General features: G+C 52.2%; 1 protein-coding gene across 1 annotated transcript in view; it reads left to right on the top strand.

The window, feature by feature from the left end:
- LOC123759552 (uncharacterized) overlaps window positions 1-23,966 on the top strand; it is a 171,262-nt gene that overhangs the window by 796 nt on the left and 146,500 nt on the right. The window contains exon 2 of the mRNA XM_069334781.1: window positions 67-1,380. Within this exon, the coding sequence (XP_069190882.1) occupies window positions 67-1,380 (1,314 nt within the window). The remainder of the gene's footprint in view (window positions 1-66; window positions 1,381-23,966) is intronic.

The raw sequence follows: 23,966 nt of genomic DNA, 5'->3' as shown, positions 1-23,966 counted from the left end.
GTGAGGTGTGGCGTCCTGCCGGTGTGGCGTCCTGCCGGTGTGGCGTCCTGCCGGTGTGGCGTCCAGCCGATGTGGCGTCCTGCCGGTGTGGAGTCCTGCCGGTGTGGCGTCCTGCCGGTGTGGCGTCCTGCCGGTGTGGCGTCCAGCCGATGTGGCGTCCTGCCGGTGTGGCGTCCTGCCAGTGTGGCGTCCTGCCGGTGTGGCGTCCTGCTGGTATGGCGTCATGCCGGTGTGGCATCCTGCTGGTGTGGCGTACTGCCGGTGTGGCGTCCTGCCAGTGTGGCGTCCTGCCGGTGTGGCGTCCTGCTGGTATGGCGTCATGCCGGTGTGGCATCCTGCCGGTGTGGCGTACTGCCAGTGTGGCGTCCTGCCAGTGTGGCGTCCTGCCGGTGTGGCGTCCTGCCGGTGTGGCGTCCTGCCAGTGTGGCGTCCTGCCGGTGTGGCATCCTGCCAGTGTGGCGTCCTGCCGGTGTGGCGTCCTGCCGGTGTGGCGTCCTGCCAGTGTGGCGTCCTGCCGGTGTGGCATCCTGCCGGTGTGGCGTCCTGCCGGTGTGGCGTCCTGCCAGTGTGGCGTCCTGCCGGTGTGGCGTCCTGCCAGTGTGGCGTCCTGCCGGTGTGGCATCCTGCCGGTGTGGCGTCCTGCCGGTGTGGCGTCCTGCCAGTGTGGCGTCCTGCCGGTGTGGCGTCCTGCTGGTATGGCGTCATGCCGGTGTGGCATCCTGCCGGTGTGGCGTACTGCCGGTGTGGCGTCCTGCCAGTGTGGCGTCCTGCCGGTGTGGCGTCATGCCGGTGTGGCATCCTGCCGGTGTGGCGTCCTGCCAGTGTGGCGTCCTGCCGGTGTGGCGTCCTGCCAGTGTGGCGTCCTGCCGGTGTGGCGTCATGCCGGTGTGGCATCCTGCCGGTGTGGCGTACTGCCGGTGTGGCGTCCTGCCAGTGTGGCGTCCTGCTGGTGTGGCGTCCTGCTGGTATGGCGTCATGCCGGTGTGGCATCCTGCCGGTGTGGCGTACTGCCGGTGTGGTGTCCTGCCAGTGTGGCGTCTGCCGGTGTGGCGTCCTGCTGGTATGGCGTCATGCCGGTGTGGCGTCCTGCTGGTATGGTGTCCTGCCGGTGTGGCGTCCTGCTGGTATGGCGTCATGCCGGTGTGGCATCCTGCCGGTGTGGCGTCCTGCCGGTGTGGCGTCCTGCCAGTGTGGTGTCCTGCTGGTGTGGCGTCCTGCCGGTGTGGCGTCCGGCCGGTTTGGCGTCCAGCCGATGTGGCGTCCTGCCGGTGTGGAGTCCTGCCGGTGTGGCGTCCTGCCAGTGTGGCGTCCTGCTGGTGTGGCGTCCTGCTGGTATGGCGTCATGCCGGTGTGGCATCCTGCCGGTGTGGCGTACTGCCGGTGTGGTGTCCTGCCAGTGTGGCGTCTGCCGGTGTGGCGTCCTGCTGGTATGGCGTCATGCCGGTGTGGCGTCCTGCTGGTATGGTGTCCTGCCGGTGTGGCGTCCTGCTGGTATGGCGTCATGCCGGTGTGGCATCCTGCCGGTGTGGCGTCCTGCCGGTGTGGCGTCCTGCCAGTGTGGTGTCCTGCTGGTGTGGCGTCCTGCCGGTGTGGCGTCCGGCCGGTTTGGCGTCCTGCCGGTGTGGCGTCCAGCCGGTGTGGGGTGATGCCAGTGTGGCGTCCTGCCGGTGTGGCGTCGTGAAAGTGTGGCGTCCAGCCAGTGTGGGGTCCTGCTAGTGTGGTGTCCTGCCGGTGTGGGGTGATGCCAGTGTGGCGCCCTGCTGGTGTGGGGTCCTGCTAGTGTGGCGTCCAGCCGGTGTGGGGTTCTGCCAGTGTGGCGTCCAGCCGGTGTGGCGTCCTGCCGGTGTGGCGTCCAGCCGGTGTGGCGTCCTGCCGGTTTGGCGTCCTGCCGGTGTGGCGTCCAGCCGGTGTGGGGTGATGCCAGTGTGGCGTCCTGCCGGTGTGGCGTCGTGAAAGTGTGGCGTCCTGCCGGTGTGGCGTCGTGAAAGTGTGGCGTCCAGCCAGTGTGGGGGCCTGGCGGTGTGGCGTCCTGCAGGTGTGTCGTCCTGGAGGTGTGGCGTCCTGCAGGAGTGGCGTCCATCCCTTTTCCAGAGCAAAGCTTTGCTTCCATATCAATGACCAAGTCATCTGGGTCACTGTAACACGTCTATACATGTATGTCAACGTCACTGAGAATTCGTGTTGGGTTGGCTCTAGTGACCAGTAGACAGAGTCCTGTGGAAGCCGGTTGAGGTGGATGCGAGATTAATCTCAGCAGCAGGACGTGACTCATGACAATAATGGCATCGAGAAGTTCAACTGCGTCTCCCCCCCCAACCCCTCAGCTTGATCATAGGGGAAGGGAACTCGTTAGTAAATATCTAACTATCAACTTTGAATTAAATATATTTATCTAATTTGATTAATATTAAATACATTAAATGAAGATAAGTTTTAAAGATCATAAAATGTTATGATAATAATAACAAATAGTACTAGAGTTGAAATTTGATGGGTAAAGTGTGGGGGAGGTGACAGACACTGTTGAGTGTGGGGAGGTGACAGACACTGATGAGTGTGGGGAGGTGACAGACACTGTAGAGTGTGGGGAGGTGACAGACAATTTTGAGTGAGCGGAGGTGACAGACATTGTTGAGTGTGGGAAGGTGACAGACACTGTTGAGTGTGTGGGGAGGTGACAGACACTGATGAGTGTGGGGAGGTGACAGACACTGTAGAGTGTGGGGAGGTGACAGACAATTTTGAGTGAGCGGAGGTGACAGACATTGTTGAGTGTGGGAAGGTGACAGACAATGTTGAGTGTGGGGAGGTGACAGACAATGTTGAGTGTGGGGAGGTGACAGGCACTGTTGAGTGTGGGGAGGTGACAGACAATGTAGAGTGTGGGGAGGTGACAGACAATGTTGAGTGTGGGGAGGTGACAGACACTGTAGAGTGTGGGGAGGTGACAGACACTGTTGAGTGTGGGGAGGTGACAGACACTGTAGAGTGTGGGGAGGTGACAGACAATGTTGAGTGTGGGGAGGTGACAGACACTGTAGAGTGTGGGGAGGTGACAGACAATTTTGAGTGAGCGGAGGTGACAGACATTGTTGAGTGTGGGAAGGTGACAGACACTGTTGAGTGTGGGGAGGTGACAGACATTGTTGAGTGTGGGGAGGTGACAGACAATGTTGAGTGTGGGGAGGTGACAGACACTGTTGAGTGTTATAGATAATAAGATAATGGTGGATATATTCTTCCTTTGTCTGATAGTGAGGCAGCACACAGTGGTGAGCTGAGTTACTGTAGAGTAGTGAGGCAACACACAGTGGTGAGCTGAGTTACTGTAGAGTAGTGAGGAAATACTCAGTGGGGTGAGCTGAGTTACTGTAAAGCAGTGAGGCAGCTGTTACGGTGCCCTCTCCTATTTCTTTCGTTTGCCGGCTTAAAGAGTCATATCAGCTCTCCCTACTGATTCTCTGAGGTTCAGGGAGTCTAATGATATATGTGGCGACCAGACCGGCTGCCAGTTAAGGGAAGGAAGTTATATTATAAGTTGTAAATAAAGGAAAATTGGCGCCCTGTTATAAAATGAAACAGTATCCCCTACGGCAGATATGTTGAGTGTGGGGAGGTGACAGACACTGTTGAGTGTTATAGATAATAAGATAATGGTGGATATATTCTTCCTTTGTCTGATAGTGAGGCAGCACACAGTGGTGAGCTGAGTTACTGTAGAGTAGTGAGGCAACACACAGTGGTGAGCTGAGTTACTGTAGAGTAGTGAGGAAATACTCAGTGGGGTGAGCTGAGTTACTGTAAAGCAGTGAGGCAGCTGTTACGGTGCCCTCTCCTATTTCTTTCGTTTGCCGGCTTAAAGAGTCATATCAGCTCTCCCTACTGATTCTCTGAGGTTCAGGGAGTCTAATGATATATGTGGCGACCAGACCGGCTGCCAGTTAAGGGAAGGAAGTTATATTATAAGTTGTAAATAAAGGAAAATTGGCGCCCTGTTATAAAATGAAACAGTATCCCCTACGGCAGATATGACCTTTTGGAAGGGACACAAGCCGATCGCGGATTGGCCAACGTAGGTCGCGGGCGACAAATCAGGGCCCGCCATGACGTCACCGAGTGCCCCGGGCGGCGCCAACGTCAGAGTGGTTCTGACCTTGGAAGCGACAGGACGCGCCTCGGTCTGCTCTCAAGGATTGGAGGCTCTGCAAGCCTTGTTCAGTGGATTGAGCTGGCCATCGCAGCCCATCATAGTTATTGGAGACCCTGCGCTTCTGGGAAGCAAAAGAGGAACCAAGTTCAGTGAGCAGAGAAGTGCCAAACTTGGAAAATAGTCGGCGACGACGCTGGGCGGCGCCGCTGGCTGGACGTTGAGGTCTGGAAGGTGGGCGGGCAGGCCTAGCTGTGACTGGGCTCACATCCACTGAGAATCTTGGAAGGACGACACCGTGCCTAGGACACGGAGCAACGCCCTGTGGGAGAGGCGAGTGTGGGGAAAAATAGTGATTAGCTCAGCGCCCATCGATGAACCAGGATTGGGGCAGCTGAATCTCAGGCATTGGAACGGCGACGACGCGAAGGCTTCACGACACCTGAGGACCTGTGGAACGTCCTGGATCGTCAAGGATCGACCCAAGGAAGCGTGGGAACCTCACACCATCGAGGGACAGGCGTCGTGAGCCAGGAATGTAAGGTAGATCATTTTCCCTCCCATTACCCCTTGTATGAGTAGGCTAGTTAGGCCACAATATTTACTTGTGTATGTGGCAGCAAGACTTTATTACTTTAATAGTAGAATAGGCTGCAAAGCAGCTTGTGTCCAGGACTGTCAGAGAGGACAGTGTATATGGATGGCAGGACAGTGAAGAAGAGGTGCCGACGTGGTGAAGAGGCCCTCCTGTGAGAGTGTGAGACTCCTGTCTTCCTGCCCAGTTGAAGGAGTGTTGGAGGTCGTGGAAGAAGAGGCTGACGATCTCCAGACTCATTATCCATATTCCATATTCATGTATTACTTGTGATTGTGTGTGTGTGTTCATGTAATTTGCATCAGTAAATCCACACATTTTATTACTGTGTTTGAGTGTGCCTCCATTTATGATATTTCTCTATGAGCATACATTTCTGGCTACAAACAATATATAATACACCCACTGAACTGCATTGCTGGGGTGCAGATATAATAACCCAGCTGGCGACCTTGCTAAGAAGAAGATAGAGAAGACAGGCGGGAAAGGAGTTCCTGCAACCTTTTTTTTTCTCTGGCAGGCAAGGCTCAGGGAGGTTATGGTTATAAGGTAAGCCTGAGTCTTCCTTCACTCCCCCACGGGTCTAGGCCGGAACTGTTAACAGCAGTTTCCCCGTGTTTGACTGAAGGGCTTCCAGGGTGAATCAGTGGCACCCCTTTTGGTGGAAGCAAAGACCTGCGGAGGTGGGCATTGTTGGTCCTCTCTTGTGTGACCAAGTAGACTCCGGTCAATCCAGGGAGTCGGAGGGGCTGAGTATTTGGGCCTTTTGAGCCCCTAGCAGTTAAGTGTTAGCAGAGCCCCGGACCACCCACCCCCACGTGACAGAGAACTGGCGACCTCGCCAGGATTCAAACCCCAGTAGCCAAGAACTGGGAACTTCGCCAGGAAGCGTGGATCAAGCTACAGTGTGGACCAAATTTCAAGACAAGTGTTGCCAGGGTACTAATACAGTGTGGCCAGTGAATTCGGTGGTACTGTTACTCAACCAGCTAAGGGACTGAAACGGTGAAATTAGTGCCTACTAACTTGTCTGTGCTGTCGTGTATGCTTGATGATATAGAGATGGAGGAAGACAAAGTAAAGAAATTTATTGACACAGGGGACGAGAGAATTTTGGAAGAGTGTACCAAGGCCCAGCTCCAACAAGTGGCAAACCACTTTGGGATCAGGTTGAGGACGACTAAGGTAGCGGAGCGAAGGATAGAGATCATGGCACAGCTCACAGCTCGAGAGGAAGCGACGGGAGAGGAGCCATCTCAAGAGGAGCCGTCCCGAGGAGAGCCGTCGCAAGGTGAACCGTCCCGACTAGGGCCTCCCCAAGCGCCTACCAGTGTGGAGAGAATTCACAGTGAACATGGGAGCAGTGGAAGGTCCAGCTGTAGTAAGAGGAGCCTGCAACTGGAAATAATGAAGATGCAACTGGAAGCCCAGCTGCGGCGAGAGGAGAGAGAAGCGCAAATGCAGGGAGAGGAACGTGCGGCTAAGCTGCAGCGAGAGGAACGTGCGGCTGAGCTGCAGCGAGAGGAGCGAGAAGCTCGGCTGCAGCGGGAAGAAGGAGAGAGACAACTGCGACTGGAGGAGATAAGGGCAAAGGAAGAAGTCGAATTGCGTCGCGTTGAACGTGGTCTGCCCTCACTACCTGCACGGCGGGATGACCTCAAGGTAAGGGAACGTGACTTACCAACGTTCGAACCACAAGAAGCTGAGGCGTTCTTCGAACACTTTGAACGGATAGCAACTCTGAAGGAGTGGCCGGAAGATGATTGGGCTGCTCTGGTCCAGGGCAGGTTGACTGGTGAGGCCCGGGAAGCCTATAACATGCTGGACCTAGAGGAGTGTACTAGTTATGACGCGATTAAGAATGCGGTTCTCCACTCATTCCGGCTGACTCCGGAGATGTACCGGAAGCGGTTCAGAGAGTGTACAAGAGCGTCGGGAAAGACTTACGCCGAGACCGCCAGGGATATGGAACGGAAATTCCTACGATGGTTGAAGGCGGAGGAAGCGGAGTCGGTGGATGATATCAAACGACTGATAGTGATGGAGAAGTTTATGTCAGTGCTCCATCCTGAGTGGCGAGTAAGGTTGAGAGAAGCAGGTATTAAGGACCTGAAGGCTGCAGCGGATCGAGCCGACATGCTGGAGGAGGCGCTACATATCAGGAGGGAGGGGCCGCCCAGACACTCGCCTTACCCCAGGTCGGGAGGGAACCTTAGGAGTTCAGGAGGAGCGAGGACGGGTGGGGACTCTCCCAAGAGTAGTGTGCCCGATGAAGTAACGTGGTTCAAGAGCTCAAGAGACGCGGGGAGGAAGCCCCAAGCTGTGAGCAGTGGACCTAACTCGGGAGCGAGTGCTGCAGTCCCGGATACGACGACAGGGAGCCCAAGGAGGACCCAGAGAACGTCTGCAAGTGGTACTGCCAGGGGGACTGGCGAGTGGCCGCCCAGGGGAGGCAGCCGATGCTACAACTGTGGCGTGAGAGGACATTATGCCCGCGAGTGTGAGGAGCACCAAAGGAATGTAGGATTAATGTTGGAAGAGGAGAGAGTGTTTGTTCGCACCCCATATTATAGTGGACCCAACGTGAATGGTTGGGAAATGAAGTTGGATGAACATCCCTTCGTTTTCGAGGCCAACGTGAAGTTTGGAAAGTCAGACCCAGTGGAGGTGGCCGTTCTTCGAGATACGGGTGCTGACATAAGTATGGTGACCAGGAGTATTCTCCCCAAGGAATTTAATGATTCACCTGTGGGAGTGGTGAGGATACGCAGTGTGGGGGAGGAATACAGGTTGCCACTTCACGAAGTACAGCTGATTGCCGACTGCGGAGTCGAGAAAGCTATAGTAGCTGTAGCCCCTAAGTTACCCCTAGAGCATGTACAGATGGTGCTGGGTAATGACCTCGGAGGAGGCAGGATACAACCCGATTGGGCCAGGAGTGCCTATGTTGCAAGCAGCGGTACAACCCTGCCGGGTGAGGTATCGGTCGTTCCAGACGATAGTGAGGAGGCCGACTTCGCCAAGGGAAACGTCGCCAGAGACGACGACAACGAGGGCGAGAGTGCAGAGAGGTCGTCGGAGGTTGTGGAAAACCCCGACGAGGACCTCCGACTAAGCCTGATGATGCGTGTGGAGGAGTGGCGAGGAGCAGCTGTACAAACGCCTGGGGCGGTGAAGAGGCTGCAGACCGCACTCCCTCCATACAGAAACGTGAATAAAGTAAGCTCAGTGGATGAGCGAACGGCAGTGAGGGGCAGAGTGGAGGAGCCACGACGCAAGGCACCCTATGCCGGCCAGATGAATAGTGGTAGGTGCAAGATGAACCACCGTAGTGAGGTGAGCCACAGGGAGGTGGATGAGCCCAACCACGAACCGAAGAAGACATCTGCAGGGAAGAGAATCTCCTGGAGGAGTGAAGATGTTCGTCAGGAACGAAGGAGCGAGTGGTATAGGAAAGGCAATACAAAGAAAGCAGGGAATAGGTACACCCAGGGTAGGCGCCAGCCTAACCAGAGGGGCATTGGGCCATCGCAAAAGCCTAGTGTGGAAGAGAGGAAGCTGCTGGATGGAGTACGGGTTACAAGTGCCACTGTGAGGAGACAACGCACCTATGGGAGAAGAGGAACCGAGAAGAGAGAAGATTGGCGAAGAGGAGATCATGAGAGGAAACATGGAGTACCTGTAGGACGCAGTGGAAATGCAAGACTATCTCGGAGTGCACGACGCGGTGGAGGCGCTGCATGCACTGAATCTTACAGTGGTAACGAGCCGTGGGAGTACACTCGTAGCCACGGAGAGAGGATTTCTAGTAGGTGTTCAGGGAACACCCATCACACCCGTTCCTATGCGAGGTGGAGATACAATGAGGCAAGTGACTGGCAAGGTGGTACGAGCCACGTCACCAACTGGAGGAGTGACACTTCAGGAACGGAGGGAGCAAGAGTATAGATTGCCCTCTTGAGTGCTGCTCTTCCGATATGACTCTTATTTTAAGGGGAGGGGTATGTTACGGTGCCCTCTCCTATTTCTTTCGTTTGCCGGCTTAAAGAGTCATATCAGCTCTCCCTACTGATTCTCTGAGGTTCAGGGAGTCTAATGATATATGTGGCGACCAGACCGGCTGCCAGTTAAGGGAAGGAAGTTATATTATAAGTTGTAAATAAAGGAAAATTGGCGCCCTGTTATAAAATGAAACAGTATCCCCTACGGCAGATATGACCTTTTGGAAGGGACACAAGCCGATCGCGGATTGGCCGACGTAGGTCGCGGGCGACAAATCAGGGCCCGCCATGACGTCACCGAGTGCCCCGGGCGGCGCCAACGTCAGAGTGGTTCTGACCTTGGAAGCGACAGGACGCGCCTCGGTCTGCTCTCAAGGATTGGAGGCTCTGCAAGCATTGTTCAGTGGATTGAGCTGGCCATCGCAGCCCATCATAGTTATTGGAGACCCTGCGCTTCTGGGAAGCAAAAGAGGAACCAAGTTCAGTGAGCAGAGAAGTGCCAAACTTGGAAAATAGTCGGCGACGACGCTGGGCGGCGCCGCTGGTTGGACGTTGAGGTCAGGAAGGTGGGCGGGCAGGCCTAGCTGTGACTGGGGTCACATCCACTGAGAATCTTGGAAGGACGACACCGTGCCTAGGACACGGAGCAACGCCCTGTGCGAGAGGCGAGTGTGGGGAAAAATAGTGATTAGCTCAGCGCCCATCGATGAACCAGGATTGGGGCAGCTGAATCTCAGGGATTGGAACGGCGACGACGCGAAGGCTTCACGACACCTGAGGACCTGTGGAACGTCCTGGATCGTCAAGTATCGACCCAAGGAAGCGTGGGAACCTCACACCATCGAGGGACAGGCGTCGTGAGCCAGGAATGTAAGGTAGATCATTTTCCCTCCCATTACCCCTTGTATGAGTAGGCTAGTTAGGCCACAATATTTACTTGTGTATGTGGCAGCAAGACTTTATTACTTTAATAGTAGAATAGGCTGCAAAGCAGCTTGTGTCCAGGACTGTCAGAGAGGACAGTGTGTATGGATGGCAGGACAGTGAAGAAGAGGTGCCGACGTGGTGAAGAGGCCCTCCTGTGAGAGTGTGAGACTCCTGTCTTCCTGCCCAGTTGAAGGAGTGTTGGAGGTCGTGGAAGAAGAGGCTGACGATCTCCAGACTCATTATCCATATTCCATATTCATGTATTACTTGTGATTGTGTGTGTGTGTTCATGTAATTTGCATCAGTAAATCCACACATTTTATTACTGTGTTTGAGTGTGCCTCCATTTATGATATTTCTCTATGAGCATACATTTCTGGCTACAAACAATATATAATACACCCACTGAACTGCATTGCTGGGGTGCAGATATAATAACCCAGCTGGCGACCATGCTAAGAAGAAGATAGAGAAGACAGGCGGGAAAGGAGTTCCTGCAACCATTTTTTTTGTCTGGCAGGCAAGGCTCAGGGAGGTTATGGTTATAAGGTAAGCCTGAGTCTTCCTTCACTCCCCCACGGGTCTAGGCCGGAACTGTTAACAGCAGTTTCCCCGTGTTTGACTGAAGGGCTTCCAGGGTGAATCAGTGGCACCCCTTTTGGTGGAAGCAAAGACCTGCGGAGGTGGGCATTGTTGGTCCTCTCTTGTGTGACCAAGTAGACTCCCGTCAATCCAGGGAGTCGGAGGGGCTGAGTATTTGGGCCTTTTGAGCCCCTAGCAGTTAAGTGTTAGAAGAGCCCCGGACCACCCACCCCCACGTGACACAGCACACAGTGGTGAGCTGAGTTACTGTAGAGTAGTGAGGCAGCACACAGTGGTGAGCTGAGTTACTGTAGAGTAGTGAGGCAACACACAGTGGTGAGCTGAGTTACTGTAGAGTAGTGAGGCAGCACACAGTGGTGAGCTGAGTTACTGTAGAGTAGTGAGGCAGCACCCAGAAATGAGCTGAGATACTGTAGAGTAGTGAGGCAGCACACAGTGGTGAGCTGAGTTACTGTAGAGTAGTGAGGCAACACACAGTGGTGAGCTGAGTTCCTGTAGAGTAGTGAGGCAACACACAGTGGTGAGCTGAGTTACTGTAGAGTAGTGAGGCAGAACACAGTGGTGAGCTGAGTTACTGTAAAGTAGTGAGGCAGTCAACAGTGCTGAGCTGAGTTACTGAAGAGTAGTGAGGCAGCACACAGTGGTTAGCTGAGTTACTGTAGAGTAGTGAGGCAATACACAGTGGTGAGCTGAGATACTGTAGAGTAGTGAGGCAGTACACAGTGATGAGCTGAGTTACTGTAAAGCAGTGAGGCAGCACACAGGAATGAGCTGAGCTACTGTAAAGAAGTGAGACAGTACACAGTGGTGAGCTGAGTTACTGTAGAGTAGTGAGACAGTACACAGTGGTGAGCTGAGTTACTGTAGAGTAGTGAGGCAGCCCACAGGGATGAACTGAGCTACTGTAGAGTAGGTAGGCAGCACACAGGGATGAGCTGAGATACTGTAGAGAAGTGAGGCAGCACACAGGGACGAACTGAGCTACTGTAGAGTAGGGAGGCAGCACACAGAGATGAGCTGAGTTACTGTAGAGTAGTGAGGCAGCACACACTTGTGCACAGAGTTACTGGAGAGTAGTGAGGTAGCACACGCTGGTGAGCTAAGTTACTGTAGAGTAGTGAGACAGCACACAGTGCTGAGCTGAGTTACTGTAAAGTAGTGTGGCAGCACATAAAGATAAGCTGAGCTGCTGTAGAGTAGTGAGGCAGCATACAGGGATGAGCTGAGCTACTGTAGAGTAGGGAGGCAGCACACAGGGATGAGCTGAGCTACTGTATAGTGAGGCAGCACACAGGGATGAGCTGAGTTACTGTAGAGTAGTAAGGCAGCACACACTTGTGAGCTGAGTTACTGGAGAGTAGTGAGGTAGCACACACTGGTGAGCTAAGTTACTGTAGAGTAGTGAGGCAGCACCCAGAAATGAGCTGAGATACTGTAGAGTAGTGAGGCAGCACACAGTGGTGAGCTGAGTTACTGTAGAGTAGTGAGGCAACACACAGTGGTGAGCTGAGTTCCTGTAGAGTAGTGAGGCAACACACAGTGGTGAGCTGAGTTACTGTAGAGTAGTGAGGCAGAACACAGTGGTGAGCTGAGTTACTGTAAAGTAGTGAGGCAGTCAACAGTGCTGAGCTGAGTTACTGAAGAGTAGTGAGGCAGCACACAGTGGTTAGCTGAGTTACTGTAGAGTAGTGAGGCAATACACAGTGGTGAGCTGAGATACTGTAGAGTAGTGAGGCAGTACACAGTGATGAGCTGAGTTACTGTAAAGCAGTGAGGCAGCACACAGGAATGAGCTGAGCTACTGTAAAGAAGTGAGACAGTACACAGTGGTGAGCTGAGTTACTGTAGAGTAGTGAGACAGTACACAGTGGTGAGCTGAGTTACTGTAGAGTAGTGAGGCAGCCCACAGGGATGAACTGAGCTACTGTAGAGTAGGTAGGCAGCACACAGGGATGAGCTGAGATACTGTAGAGAAGTGAGGCAGCACACAAGGACGAACTGAGCTACTGTAGAGTAGGGAGGCAGCACACAGAGATGAGCTGAGTTACTGTAGAGTAGTGAGGCAGCACACACTTGTGCACAGAGTTACTGGAGAGTAGTGAGGTAGCACACGCTGGTGAGCTAAGTTACTGTAGAGTAGTGAGACAGCACACAGTGCTGAGCTGAGTTACTGTAAAGTAGTGTGGCAGCACATAAAGATAAGCTGAGCTGCTGTAGAGTAGTGAGGCAGCATACAGGGATGAGCTGAGCTACTGTAGAGTAGGGAGGCAGCACACAGGGATGAGCTGAGCTACTGTATAGTGAGGCAGCACACAGGGATGAGCTGAGTTACTGTAGAGTAGTAAGGCAGCACACACTTGTGAGCTGAGTTACTGGAGAGTAGTGAGGTAGCACACACTGGTGAGCTAAGTTACTGTAGAGTAGTGAGACAGCACACAGTGCTAAGCTGAGTTACTGTAGAGTAGTGTGGCAGCACATAAAGATAAGCTGAGCTGCTGTAGAGTAGCGAGGCAGCACACTGGGATGAGCTGAGCTATTGTAGAGTAGTGAGGCAGCACACTGGGATGAGCTGAGCTATTGTAGAGTAGCGAGGCAGCACACTGGGATGAGCTGAGCTATTGTAGAGTAGTAAGGCAGCACACACTTGTGAGCTGAGTTACTGGAGAGTAGTGAGGCAGCAAACTGGGATGATCTGAGCTACTGTAGAGTAGTGAGGCAGCACACAGCGGTAAACTAAGCTACTGTAGAGTAGTGAGGCAGCACACAGGGATGAGCTGAGCTACTGTAGAGTAGTGAGGCAGCACACAGGGATGAGCTGAACTACTGTAGAGTTGTGAGGCAGCACACTAGATTGAGCTGAGCTACTGTAGAGTAGTGAGGCAGCACAAAGGGATGAGCTGAGCTACTGTAAAGTTGTGAGGCAGCAAACAAGGATGAGCTGAGCTATTGTAGAGTAGTGAGGCAGCAAACAGAGACGAGCTGAGCTACTGTAGAGTAGAGAGGCAGCACACAGGGATGAGCTTTGCTACTGTAGAGTAGTGAGGCAGCGCACAGGGATGAGCTGAGCTATTGTAGAGTAATGAGGGAGCCCACAGAGATGAGCTGAGCTATTGTAGAGTAGTGAGGCAGCACACAGGGCTCAGCTGAGCTGCTGTAGAGTAGTCGGGCAGCACACAGGGTTGAGCTGAGCTACTGTAGAGTAGTGAGGCAGCACCCAGAAATGAGCTGAGCTACTGTAGAGTAGTGTGGAAGCAAACAGAGATGAGCTGAGCTTCTGTAGAGTAGTGAGGCAGCACAAAGGGCTGAGCAGAGCTGCTGTAGAGTAGTTAGGCAGCACACATGGATGAACTGAGCAACTGTAGAGTAATGAGGCAGCAAACAGGGATGAGCTGAGCTACTGTAGAGTAGTGAGGCAGTGCACAGGGATGAGCTCAGCTACTGTAGAGTAGTGAGGCAGCACACAGGGATAAGCTGAGCTACTGTAGAATAGTGAGGCAGCACACATGGATGAGCTGAGCTACTGTACAGTAGTGAGGCAGCATACAGGGATAAGCTGAGCTACTGTAGAGAAGTGAGGCAGCACATAGAGATAAGCTTAGCTTCTGTTCAGCTACTGTTGAGTAGCCTCTGTTGAGGCAGCACACAGGGATGAGCTGAGCTACTGTAGAGTAGTGAGGGAGCAAACAGGGATGAGCTGAGCTACAGTAGAGTAGTGAGGACGTGCACAGGGATGAGCTAAGCTACTGCAGAGTATTGAGGGAGCACACAGGGATGAACTGAGCTACTGTAGAGTAGTAAGGCAGCACACAGGGATGAGCTGAGCTTCTGTAGAGTAGCGAGGCAGCACACTGAGATTAGCTGAGCTACTGTAGAGTAGTGAGGCAGCACACAGTGGTGAGCTGAGCTACTGTAGAGTAGTGAGGCAGCACACAGAGATGAGCTGAGCTACTGTAGAGTAGTGAGGGAGCACACATGGATGAGCTGAGCTACTGTAGAGCAGTGAGGGAGCATACAGGGATGAGCTGAGCTACAGTAGAGTAGTGAGGAAGCGCACAGGGATGAGCTGAGCTACTGTAGAAAAGTGAGGGAGAACACAGGGATGAGTTGAGATACTGTAGAGTAGTTAGGCAGAGCACAGGAATGAGCTGAGCTATTGTAGAGTAATGAGGCAGCACACAGAGATGAGCTGAGATACTATAGAACAGTGAGGCAGCTCACAGAGATGAGCTGAGCTACTGTAGAGTAGTGAGGCAGCACACAGGGATGAGCTGAGCTACTGTAGAGTAGTGAGGCAGCGCACAGAGATGAGCTTAGCTACTGTAAAGTAGTGAGGCAGCACACAGAGATTAGCTGATCTACTGTAGAGTAGTGATGCAGCACACAGTGATGAGTTGAGCTACTGTAGAGTAGTGAGGCAGCACACAGGGATGAGCTGAGCTACTGTAGAGTAGTGAGGGAGCACACAGGGATAAACTGAGATAATGTAGATAAGTGAGGCAGCACACAGGCATAAGCTGAGCTACTGCAGATTAGTGAGGCAGAACACAGAGATGAGCTGAGCTACTGTAGAGTAGTGAGGCAGCACACAGGGATGAGCTGAGCTACTGTATAGTAAGGCAGAACACAGAGATGAGCTGAGCTACTGTAGAGTAGTGAGGCAGCACACAGGGATGAGCTGAGCTACTGTAGAGTAGTGAGGCAGCACACAGGGATTAGCTGAGCTACTGTAGAATAGTGAGACAGAGCACAGGGATGAGCTGAGCTACTGTAGACTAATGAGGCAGCACACAGGGATGAGCTGAGCTACTGTAGAGTAGTGAGGTAGCAAACAGGGATGAGGTGAGCTACTGTAGAGTAGTGAGGCAGCACACAGGGATGAGCTGAGCTACTGTAGAATAGTGAGGGAGCCCACAGGGATGAGCTGAGCTACTGTAGAGTAGTGAGGCAGCGCACAGGGATCAGCTGAGCTATTGTATAGTAGTGAGGCAGCACACAGAAATGAGCTGAGATACTGTAGAACAGTGAGGCAGCACACAGAGATGAGCTGAGCTACTGTAGAGTAGTGAGGCAGCGCACAGAGATGAGCTTAGCTACTGTAGAGTAGTGAGGCAGCACACAGAGATGAGCTGAGCTACTATAGAGTAGTGAGGCAGCACACAGGGATGAGCTGAGCAATTGTAGAGTAGTGAGGGAGCACACAGGGATAAGCTGAGCTACTGTAGAGTAGTGAGACAGCACACAGGCATGAGCTGAGCTACTGCAGAGTAGTGAGGCAGCACACAGAGATGAGCTGAGCTACTGTAGAGTAGTGAGGCAGCACACAGGGATGAGCTGAGCTACTGTAGAATAGTGAGGCAGTGCACAGTGATGAGCTGAGCTACTGTAGAATAAAGACGCAGCACACATGGATGAGCTGAGCTACTGTAGAGTAGTGAGGCAGCTTACAGGGTTGAGCTGAGCTACTGTAGAGTAGTGAGGCAGCTTACAGGGATGAGCTGAGCTACTGTAGAGTAGTGAGGCAGCGAACAGGGATGAGCTGAGCTACTGTAGATTAGTGTGGCAGCTTACAGGGATGAGCTGAGCTACTGTAGCGTAGTGAGGCAGCGCACAGGGATGAGCTGAGATACTGTAAAGTTGTGAGGCAGCACACAAGGATGAGCTTAGATACTGTAGAGTAGTGAGGCAGCACATATAGATAAGCTTAACTGCTGTAGGTTAGTAAGGCAGCAAACAGGGATGAGCTGAGCTACTGCAGAGTAGTGAGGCAGCACAGGGATGAGCTGAGCTACTGTAGAGTAGTGAGGCAGTGCACAGGGATGAGCTGAGCTACTGTAGAGTAGTGAGGGAGCACACAGGGATGAGCTGAGCTACTGTAGAGTAGTGAGGCAGCGCACAGAGATGAGCTGAGCTACAGTAGAAAACTGAGGGAGAACACAGGGATGAGTTGAGCTACTGTAGAGTAGTGAGGCAGCACACAGGGATGAGCTGAGCTACTGTAAAGTAGTGAAGCAGCACACAAAGATGAGCTGAGCTACTGTAGAATAGTGAGGCAGTCCACAGGGATGGGCTGAGCTACTGTAGAGTAGTGAGGCAGCGCACAGGGAACAGCTGAGCTACTTTAGAATTGTGAGGCAGCACACAGATATAAGCTGAGCTACTGTAGAGTAGTGAGGCAGCACATAGAGATAAGATTAGCTGCTGTAGGGAAGTAAGGCGGCACACAGGGATGAGCTGAGCTACTGCAGAGTAGTGAGGCTGCACACAGGGATGAGCTGAGCTACTGTAGAGTAGTGAGACAGAGGACTGGGATGAGCTGAGCTACTGTAGAGTTGTGAGGCAGCACACAGAGATGAGCTGAGCTACTGTAGAGTAGTGAGGCAGCACATAGGGATGAGCTGAGCTACTGTAGAGTAGTGAGGCTGTGCACAGGGATTAGCTGAGCTAATGTAGAATAGTGAGGCAGCGCACAGAGATGAGCTGAGCTACTGTAGAATAATGAGGCAGCACAAAGGGATGAGCTGAGCTACTGTAGAGTAGTGAGGCAGCGCACAGGGATGAGCTGAGCTAGTGTAGAGTAGTGAGGCAGCTTACAGGGATGAGCTGAGCTACTGTAGAGTAGTGAGGGAGCACACAGGGATGAGCTGAGCTACAGTAGAATAGTGAGGCAGCACACAGGGATGAGCTGAGCTACTGTAGAGTAGTGAGGCAGCACACGGGGATGAGTTGAGCTACTGTAGAGTAGTGAGGCCGCACACAGGTATGAGCTGAGCTACTGTAGAGTAGTAAGGGATCACACAGAGATGAGCTGAGCTATTGTAGAGAAGTGACGGAGCACACAGAGATGAGCTGAGCTATTGTAGAGTATCGAGACAGCACACAGGGATGAGCTGAGCTACTGTATGTTAGTTAGGCAGCACACAGGGATGAGCTGAGCTACTGTAGAGTAGTGAGGCAGCACACAGAGATGAGCTGAGCTACTGTAGAGAAGTGAGGCAGCACACATTGATGAGCTGAGCTACTGTAGAGTAGTGAGGCAGCACACAGAAATGAGCTGAGCTACTGTAGAGTAGTGAGGGAGCACACATGGATGAGCTGAGCTACTGTAAAGTAGTGTGGCAGCGCACAGGGATGAGCTTAGTTACTGTAGAGTAGTGAGGCTGCACACAGAGATGAGCTGAGCTACTGTAGAGTAGTGAGGCAGCACATAGGGATGAGCTGAGCTACTGTAGAGTAGTGAGGCATCACACAGGGATTAGCTGAGCTACTGTAGAATAGTGAGGCAGCGCACAGGAATGAGCTGAGCTACTGTAGAATAATGAGGCAGCACAAAGGGATGAGCTGAGCTACTGTAGAGTAGTGAGGCAGCACACAGGGATGAGCTGAGCTACTGTAGAGTAGTGAGGCAGCCACAGAGATGAGCTGAGCTACTGTAGAATATTGAGGCAGCCCACAGGGATGAGTTGAGCTAATGTTGAGTAGTGAGGCAGCACACAGGAATAAGCTGAGCTACTGTAGAGTATTGAGGCAGCACACAGGGATGAGCAAAACAACTGTAGAGTTGTTAGGGAGCACACAAAGATGAGCTAAGCTACTGTAGAGTAGTGAGGCAGCACACAGGGATAAGCTGAGCTACTGTAGAGTAGTAAGGCAGCACACAGGGATGATCTGAGTTACTGTAGATTAGTGAGGCAGCATACAGGGATAAGCTGAACTACTGTAGAGTAGTGAGCTAGCACATAGAGATAAGCTTAGCTGCTGTAGGTTAGTAAGGCAGCAAACAGGGGTGAGCTGAGCTACTGTAGAGTAGTAAGGCAGCACACAGGGATGAGCTGAGATACTGTAGAGTAGTGAGGCAGCACATAGGGATGAGCTGAGCAACTGTCGAGTAGTGAGGCAGTGCACAGGAATGAGCTGAGCTACTGTAGAGTAGTGAGGGAGCACACAGGGATGAGCTGAACTACAGTAGAGTAGTGAGGCAGCGCACAGGGATGAGCTGAGCTACTGTAGAGTAGTGTGGCAGCACACAGGGATGAGTTGAGCTACTGTAGAGTAGTGAGGCAGCACACAGGGATGAGTTGAGCTAATTTAGAGTTGTGAGGCAGCAAACAGGAATGAGCTGAGCTACTGTAGGTTAGTGAGGCAGCACACAGGGATGAGCTGAGCTACTGTAGAGTAGTGAGGCAGCATACAGGGATAAGCTGAGCTACTGTAGAGTAGTGAGGCAGCACACAGGGATGAGCTGAGTTACTGTAGAGAAGTGAGGCAGCATACAGGAATAGGCTGAACTACTGTAGAGTTGTGAGGCAGCACATAGAGATAAGCTTAGCTTCTGTTGAGCTACTGTTGAGTAGTGAGGAAGCACACAGAGATGAGATGAGCTATTGTAGAGTAGTGAGACAGCACACAAGGATGGGCTGAGCTACTGTAGATTAGTTAGGCAGCACACAGGGATGAGCTGAGCTACTGTAACCCAGTGAGGCAGCACACAGAGATGAGCTGAGCTACTGTAGAGAAGTGAGGCAGCACACATTGATGAGCTGAGCTACTGTAGAGTAGTGAGGCAGAACACAGAGATGAGCTGAGCTACTGTAGAGTAGTGAGGGAGAGCACATGGATGAGCTGAGCTACTGTAAAGTAGTGTAGCAGCGCACAGACATGAGCTGAGCTACTGTAGAGTAGTGAGGCAGCACACAGAGATGAGCTGAGCTACTGTAGAGTAGTGAGGCAGCAAAGAGGGATGAGCTGAGCTACTGTAGAGTAGTGAGGCAGCACACAGGGATTAGCTGAGCTACTGTAGAATAGTGAAGCAGCGCACAGGGATGAGCTGAGCTACTGTAGAATAATGAGGCAGCACAAATGGATGAACTGAGCTACTGTAGAGTAGTGAGGCAGCACACAGGGAGGAGCTGAGTTACTGTAGAGTAGTGAGGCAGCTTACAGGGATGAGCTGAGCTACTGTAGAGTAGTGAGGCAGCACACAGGGATGAGCTGAGCTACTGTAGAATAGTGAGGCAGCAGACAGGGATGTGCTGAGCTACTGTAGAGTAGTCAGGCAGCGCACAGGGATGAGCTGAGATACTGTAAAGTTGTGAGGCAGCACACAAGGATGAGCTTTGCTACTGTAGAGTAGTGAGGCAGCACATAGAGATAAGCTTAGCTGCTGTAGGTTAGCAAGGCAGCACACAGGTCTGAGCTGAGCTACTGTAGAGTAGTGAGGCAGCACACAGGGATGAGCGGAGCTGCTGTAGAGTAGTGAGGCAGTGCACAGGGATGAGCTGAGCTACTGTAGATTAGTTAGGAAGCATACAGGGATGAGATAAGCTACGGTAGAGTAGTAAGGCAGCGCACAGGAATGAGCTGAGCACTGTAGAAAAGTGAGAGAGAACACAGGGATGAGTTGAGCTACTGTAGAGTAGTGAGGCAGTGCACAGGGATGAGCTGAGCTACTGTAGAGTATTGAGGCAGCACACAGAGATGAGCTGATCTCCTGTTGAGTAGTGAGGCAGCACACAGTGATGAGCTGAGCTCCTGTAGAGTAGTGAGGCAGCACACAGGGATGAGCTGAGCAACTGTAGAGTAGTGAGGCAGCGCACAGGGATGAGCTGAGCTACTGTAGAATAGTGAGGCAGCCCACAGGGATGAGCTGAGCTACTTTAGAATAGTGAGGCAGTGCACAGGGATGAGCTGAGCTACTGTAGAATTGTGAGGCAGCACACAGATATAAAATGAGCTACTGTAGAGTAGTAAGGCAGCACATAGAGATAAGCTTAGCTGCTGTAGGGTAGTAAGGCAGCTCACAGGGATGAGCTGAGCTACTGTAGAGTAGTGAGGATGCACACAGGGATGAGCTGATCTACTTTAGAGTAGTGAGGCAGAGCACTGGGATGAGCTGAGCTACTGTAGAGTAGTGAGGCAGCACACAGAGATGAGCTGAGCTACTGTAGAGCAGTGTGGCAGCACACAGGGATGAGCTGAGCTACTGTAGAGTAGTGAGGCAGCACATAGGGATGAGCTGAGCTACTGTAGAGTAGTGAGGCAGTGCACAGGGATTAGCTGAGCTACTGTAGAATAGTGAGGCAGCACACAGGGATGAGCTGAGCTACTGTAGAATAATGAGGCAGCACAAAGGGATGAGCTGAGCTACTGTAGAGTAGTGAGGCAGCTTACAGGGATGAGCTGAGCTACTGTAGAGTAGTGAGGCAGCGCACAGGGATGAGCTGAGCTACTGTAGAAAAGTGAGGCAGCACACAGGGATGAGCTGAGCTACTGTAGAGTAGTGAGGCAGCGCACAGAGAAGACTTGAGATACTGTAAATTTGTGAGGCAGCACAAAAGGATGAGCTTAGCTACTGTAGAGTAGTGAGGCAGCACATAAAGATAAGCTTAGCTACTGTTGGTTAGTAAGGCAGCACACAGGGATGAGCTGAGCTACTGTAGAGTTGTGAGGCAGCACACAGGGATGAGCTGAGCTGCTGTAGAGTAGTGAGGCTGTGCACAGGGATGGGCTTAGCTACTGTAGAGTAGTGAGGCAGCACATAAAGATAAGCTTAGCTACTGTTGGTTAGTAAGGCAGCACACAGGGATGAGCTGAGCTACTGTAGAGTTGTGAGGCAGCACACAGGGATGAGCTGAGCTACTGTAAAGTAGTGAGGCCGCACACAGGGATAAGCTGAGCTACTGTAGAGTAGTGAGGCAGCACACAGGGATGAGCTGAGCTACTGTAGAGTAGTGAGGCAGCATACAGGAATAGGCTGAGCTACTGTAGAGTTGTGAGGCAGCACATAGAGATAAGCTTATCTTCTGTTGAGCTACTGTTGAGTAGCTTCTGTTGAGGCAGTGCACAGGGATGAGCTGAGCTACTGTAGAGTAGTAAGGGAGCACACAGAGATGAGCTGAGCTATTGTAGAGAAGTGAGGGAGCACACAGAGATGAGCTGAGCTATTGTAGAGTAGTGAGACAGCACACAGGGAAGAGCTGAGCTACTGTATATTAGTTAGGCAGCACACAGGGATGAGCTGAGCTACTGTAAAGTAGTGAGGCAGCACACAGAGATGATCTGAGCTACTGTAGAGAAGTGAGGCAGGACACATTGATGAGCTGAGCTACTGTAGAGTAGTGAGGCAGCACACAGAGATGAGCTGAGCTACTGTAGAGTAGTGAGAGAGCACACATGGATGAGCTGAGCTACTGTAAAGTAGTGTGGCAGTTCACAGGGATGAGCTGAGTTGCTGTACAGTAGTAAGGCAGCACACAGAGATGAGCTGAGCTACTGTAGAGTAGTAAGGCAGCACACAGAGATGGGCTGAGCTACTGTAAACAAGTGAGGCAGCACACAGGGATGAGATGAGCTACTGTAGAGTAGTGAGGCAGCATACAGAGATGAGCTGAGCTACTGTAGAGTAGTGAGGCAGCACATAGGGATGAGCTGAGCTACTGTAGAGTAGTGAGGCAGCACACAAAGATTAGCTGAGCGACTGTAGAATAGTGAGGCAGCGCACAGGAATTAGCTGAGCTACTGTAGAATAATGAGGCAGCACAAAGGGATGAGCTGAGCTACTGAAGAGTAGTGAGGCAGCTTACAGGGATGAGCTGAGCTCTTGTAGAGTAGTGAGGCAGCGAACAGAGATGAGCTGAGCTACAGTAGAGTAGTGAGGCAGCACACAGGGATGAGCTGAGCTACTGTAGAAAAGTGAGGAAGAACACAGGGATGAGCTGAGCTACTGTAGAGTAGTGAGGCAGCACACAGGGATGAACTGAGCTACTGTAGAGTAGTGAGAGAGCACACATGGATGAGCTGAGCTACTGTAAAGTAGTGTGGCAGTTCACAGGGATGAGCTGAGTTGCTGTACAGTAGTAAGGCAGCACACAGAGATGAGCTGAGCTACTGTAGAGTAGTAAGGCAGCACACAGAGATGGGCTGAGCTACTGTAAACAAGTGAGGCAGCACACAGGGATGAGATGAGCTACTGTAGAGTAGTGAGACAGCATACAGAGATGAGCTGAGCTACTGTAGAGTAGTGAGGCAGCACATAGGGATGAGCTGAGCTACTGTAGAGTAGTGAGGCAGCACACAAAGATTAGCTGAGCGACTGTAGAATAGTGAGGCAGCGCACAGGAATGAGCTGAGCTACTGTAGAATAATGAGGCAGCACAAAGGGATGAGCTGAGCTACTGAAGAGTAGTGAGGCAGCTTACAGGGATGAGCTGAGCTCTTGTAGAGTAGTGAGGCAGCGAACAGAGATGAGCTGAGCTACAGTAGAGTAGTGAGGCAGCACACAGGGATGAGCTGAGCTACTGTAGAAAAGTGAGGAAGAACACAGGGATGAGTTGAGCTACTGTAGAGTAGTGAGGCAGCACACAGGGATGAACTGAGCTACTGTAGAGTAGTGAGGCAGCACACAGAGATGAGCTGAGCTACTATAGAACAGTGAGGCAGTACACAGGGATGAGCTGAGCTACTGTAGAGTAGTGAGGCAGCCACAGAGATGAGCTGAGCTACTGTAGAGTAGTGAGGCAGCCCACAGGGATGAGTTGAGCTAATGTTGAGTAGTGAGGCAGCACACAGGAATGAGCTGAGCTACTGTAGAGTAGTGAGGCAGCACACAGGGATGAGCAAAACAACTGTAGAGTTGTGAGGTAGCACACAGGGATGAGCTAAGCTACTGTAGAGTAGTGAGGCAGCACACAGGGATAAGCTGAGCTACTGTAGAGTAGTAAGGCAGCACACAGGGATGATCTGAGTTACTGTAGATTAGTGAGGCAGCATACAGGGATAAACTGAACTATTGTAGTGTAGTGACCTAGCACATAGAGATAAGCTTAGCTGCTGTAGGTTAGTAAGGCAGCACACAGGGATGAGCTGAGCTACTGTAGAGTAGTGAGGCAGCACACAGGGATGAGCTGAGCTACTGTAGAGTAGTGAGGCAGCACACAGGGATGTGCTGAGCTGCTGTAGAGTAGTGAGGCAGTGCACAGGGATGGGCTTAGCTACTGTAGAGTAGTGAGGGAGCACACAGGGATGAGCTGAGCTACAGTAGAGTAGTGAGGCAGCGCACAGGGATGAGCTGAGCTACTGTAGAAAAGTGAGGGAGAACACAGGGATGAGTTGAGCTACTGTAGAGTAGTGAGGCAGCACACAGGGATGAGCTGAGCTAATGTAGAGTAGTGAGGCAGCACACAGGGATGAGTTGAGGTAATGTAGAGTAGTGAGGCAGGACACAGGAATGAGCTGAGCTACTGTAGAGTAGTGAGGCAGCACACAGGTATGAGCAAAACAACTGTAGAGTTGTGAGGCAGCACACAGGGATGAGCTGAGCTACTGTAGAGTAGTGAGGCAGCACACAGGGATAAGCTGGGCTACTGTAGAGTAGTGAGGCAGCACACAGGAATGATCTGAGTTACTGTAGAGTAGTGAAGCAGCATACAGGGATAAGCTTAGCTGCTGTAGGGTAGTAAGGCAGCACACAGGGATGAGCTGAGATACTGTAGAGTAGTGAGGCTGCACATAGGGATGAGCTGAGCAACTGTACAGTTGTGAGGCAGTGCACAGGAATGAGCTGAGCTACTGTAGAGTAGTGAGGGAGCACACAGGGATGAGCTGAGCTACAGTAGAGTAGTGAGGCAGCGCACAGGGATGAGCTGAGCTACTGTAGAGTAGTGAGGCAGCACACAGGGATTAGCTGAGCTACTGTAGA

Source organism: Procambarus clarkii, chromosome 32 (genome assembly GCF_040958095.1).
Source record: "Procambarus clarkii isolate CNS0578487 chromosome 32, FALCON_Pclarkii_2.0, whole genome shotgun sequence".
In the NCBI taxonomy this organism is placed as follows: domain Eukaryota; kingdom Metazoa; phylum Arthropoda; class Malacostraca; order Decapoda; family Cambaridae; genus Procambarus; species Procambarus clarkii.
This window is presented reverse-complemented; position numbering and strand designations above follow the sequence as displayed.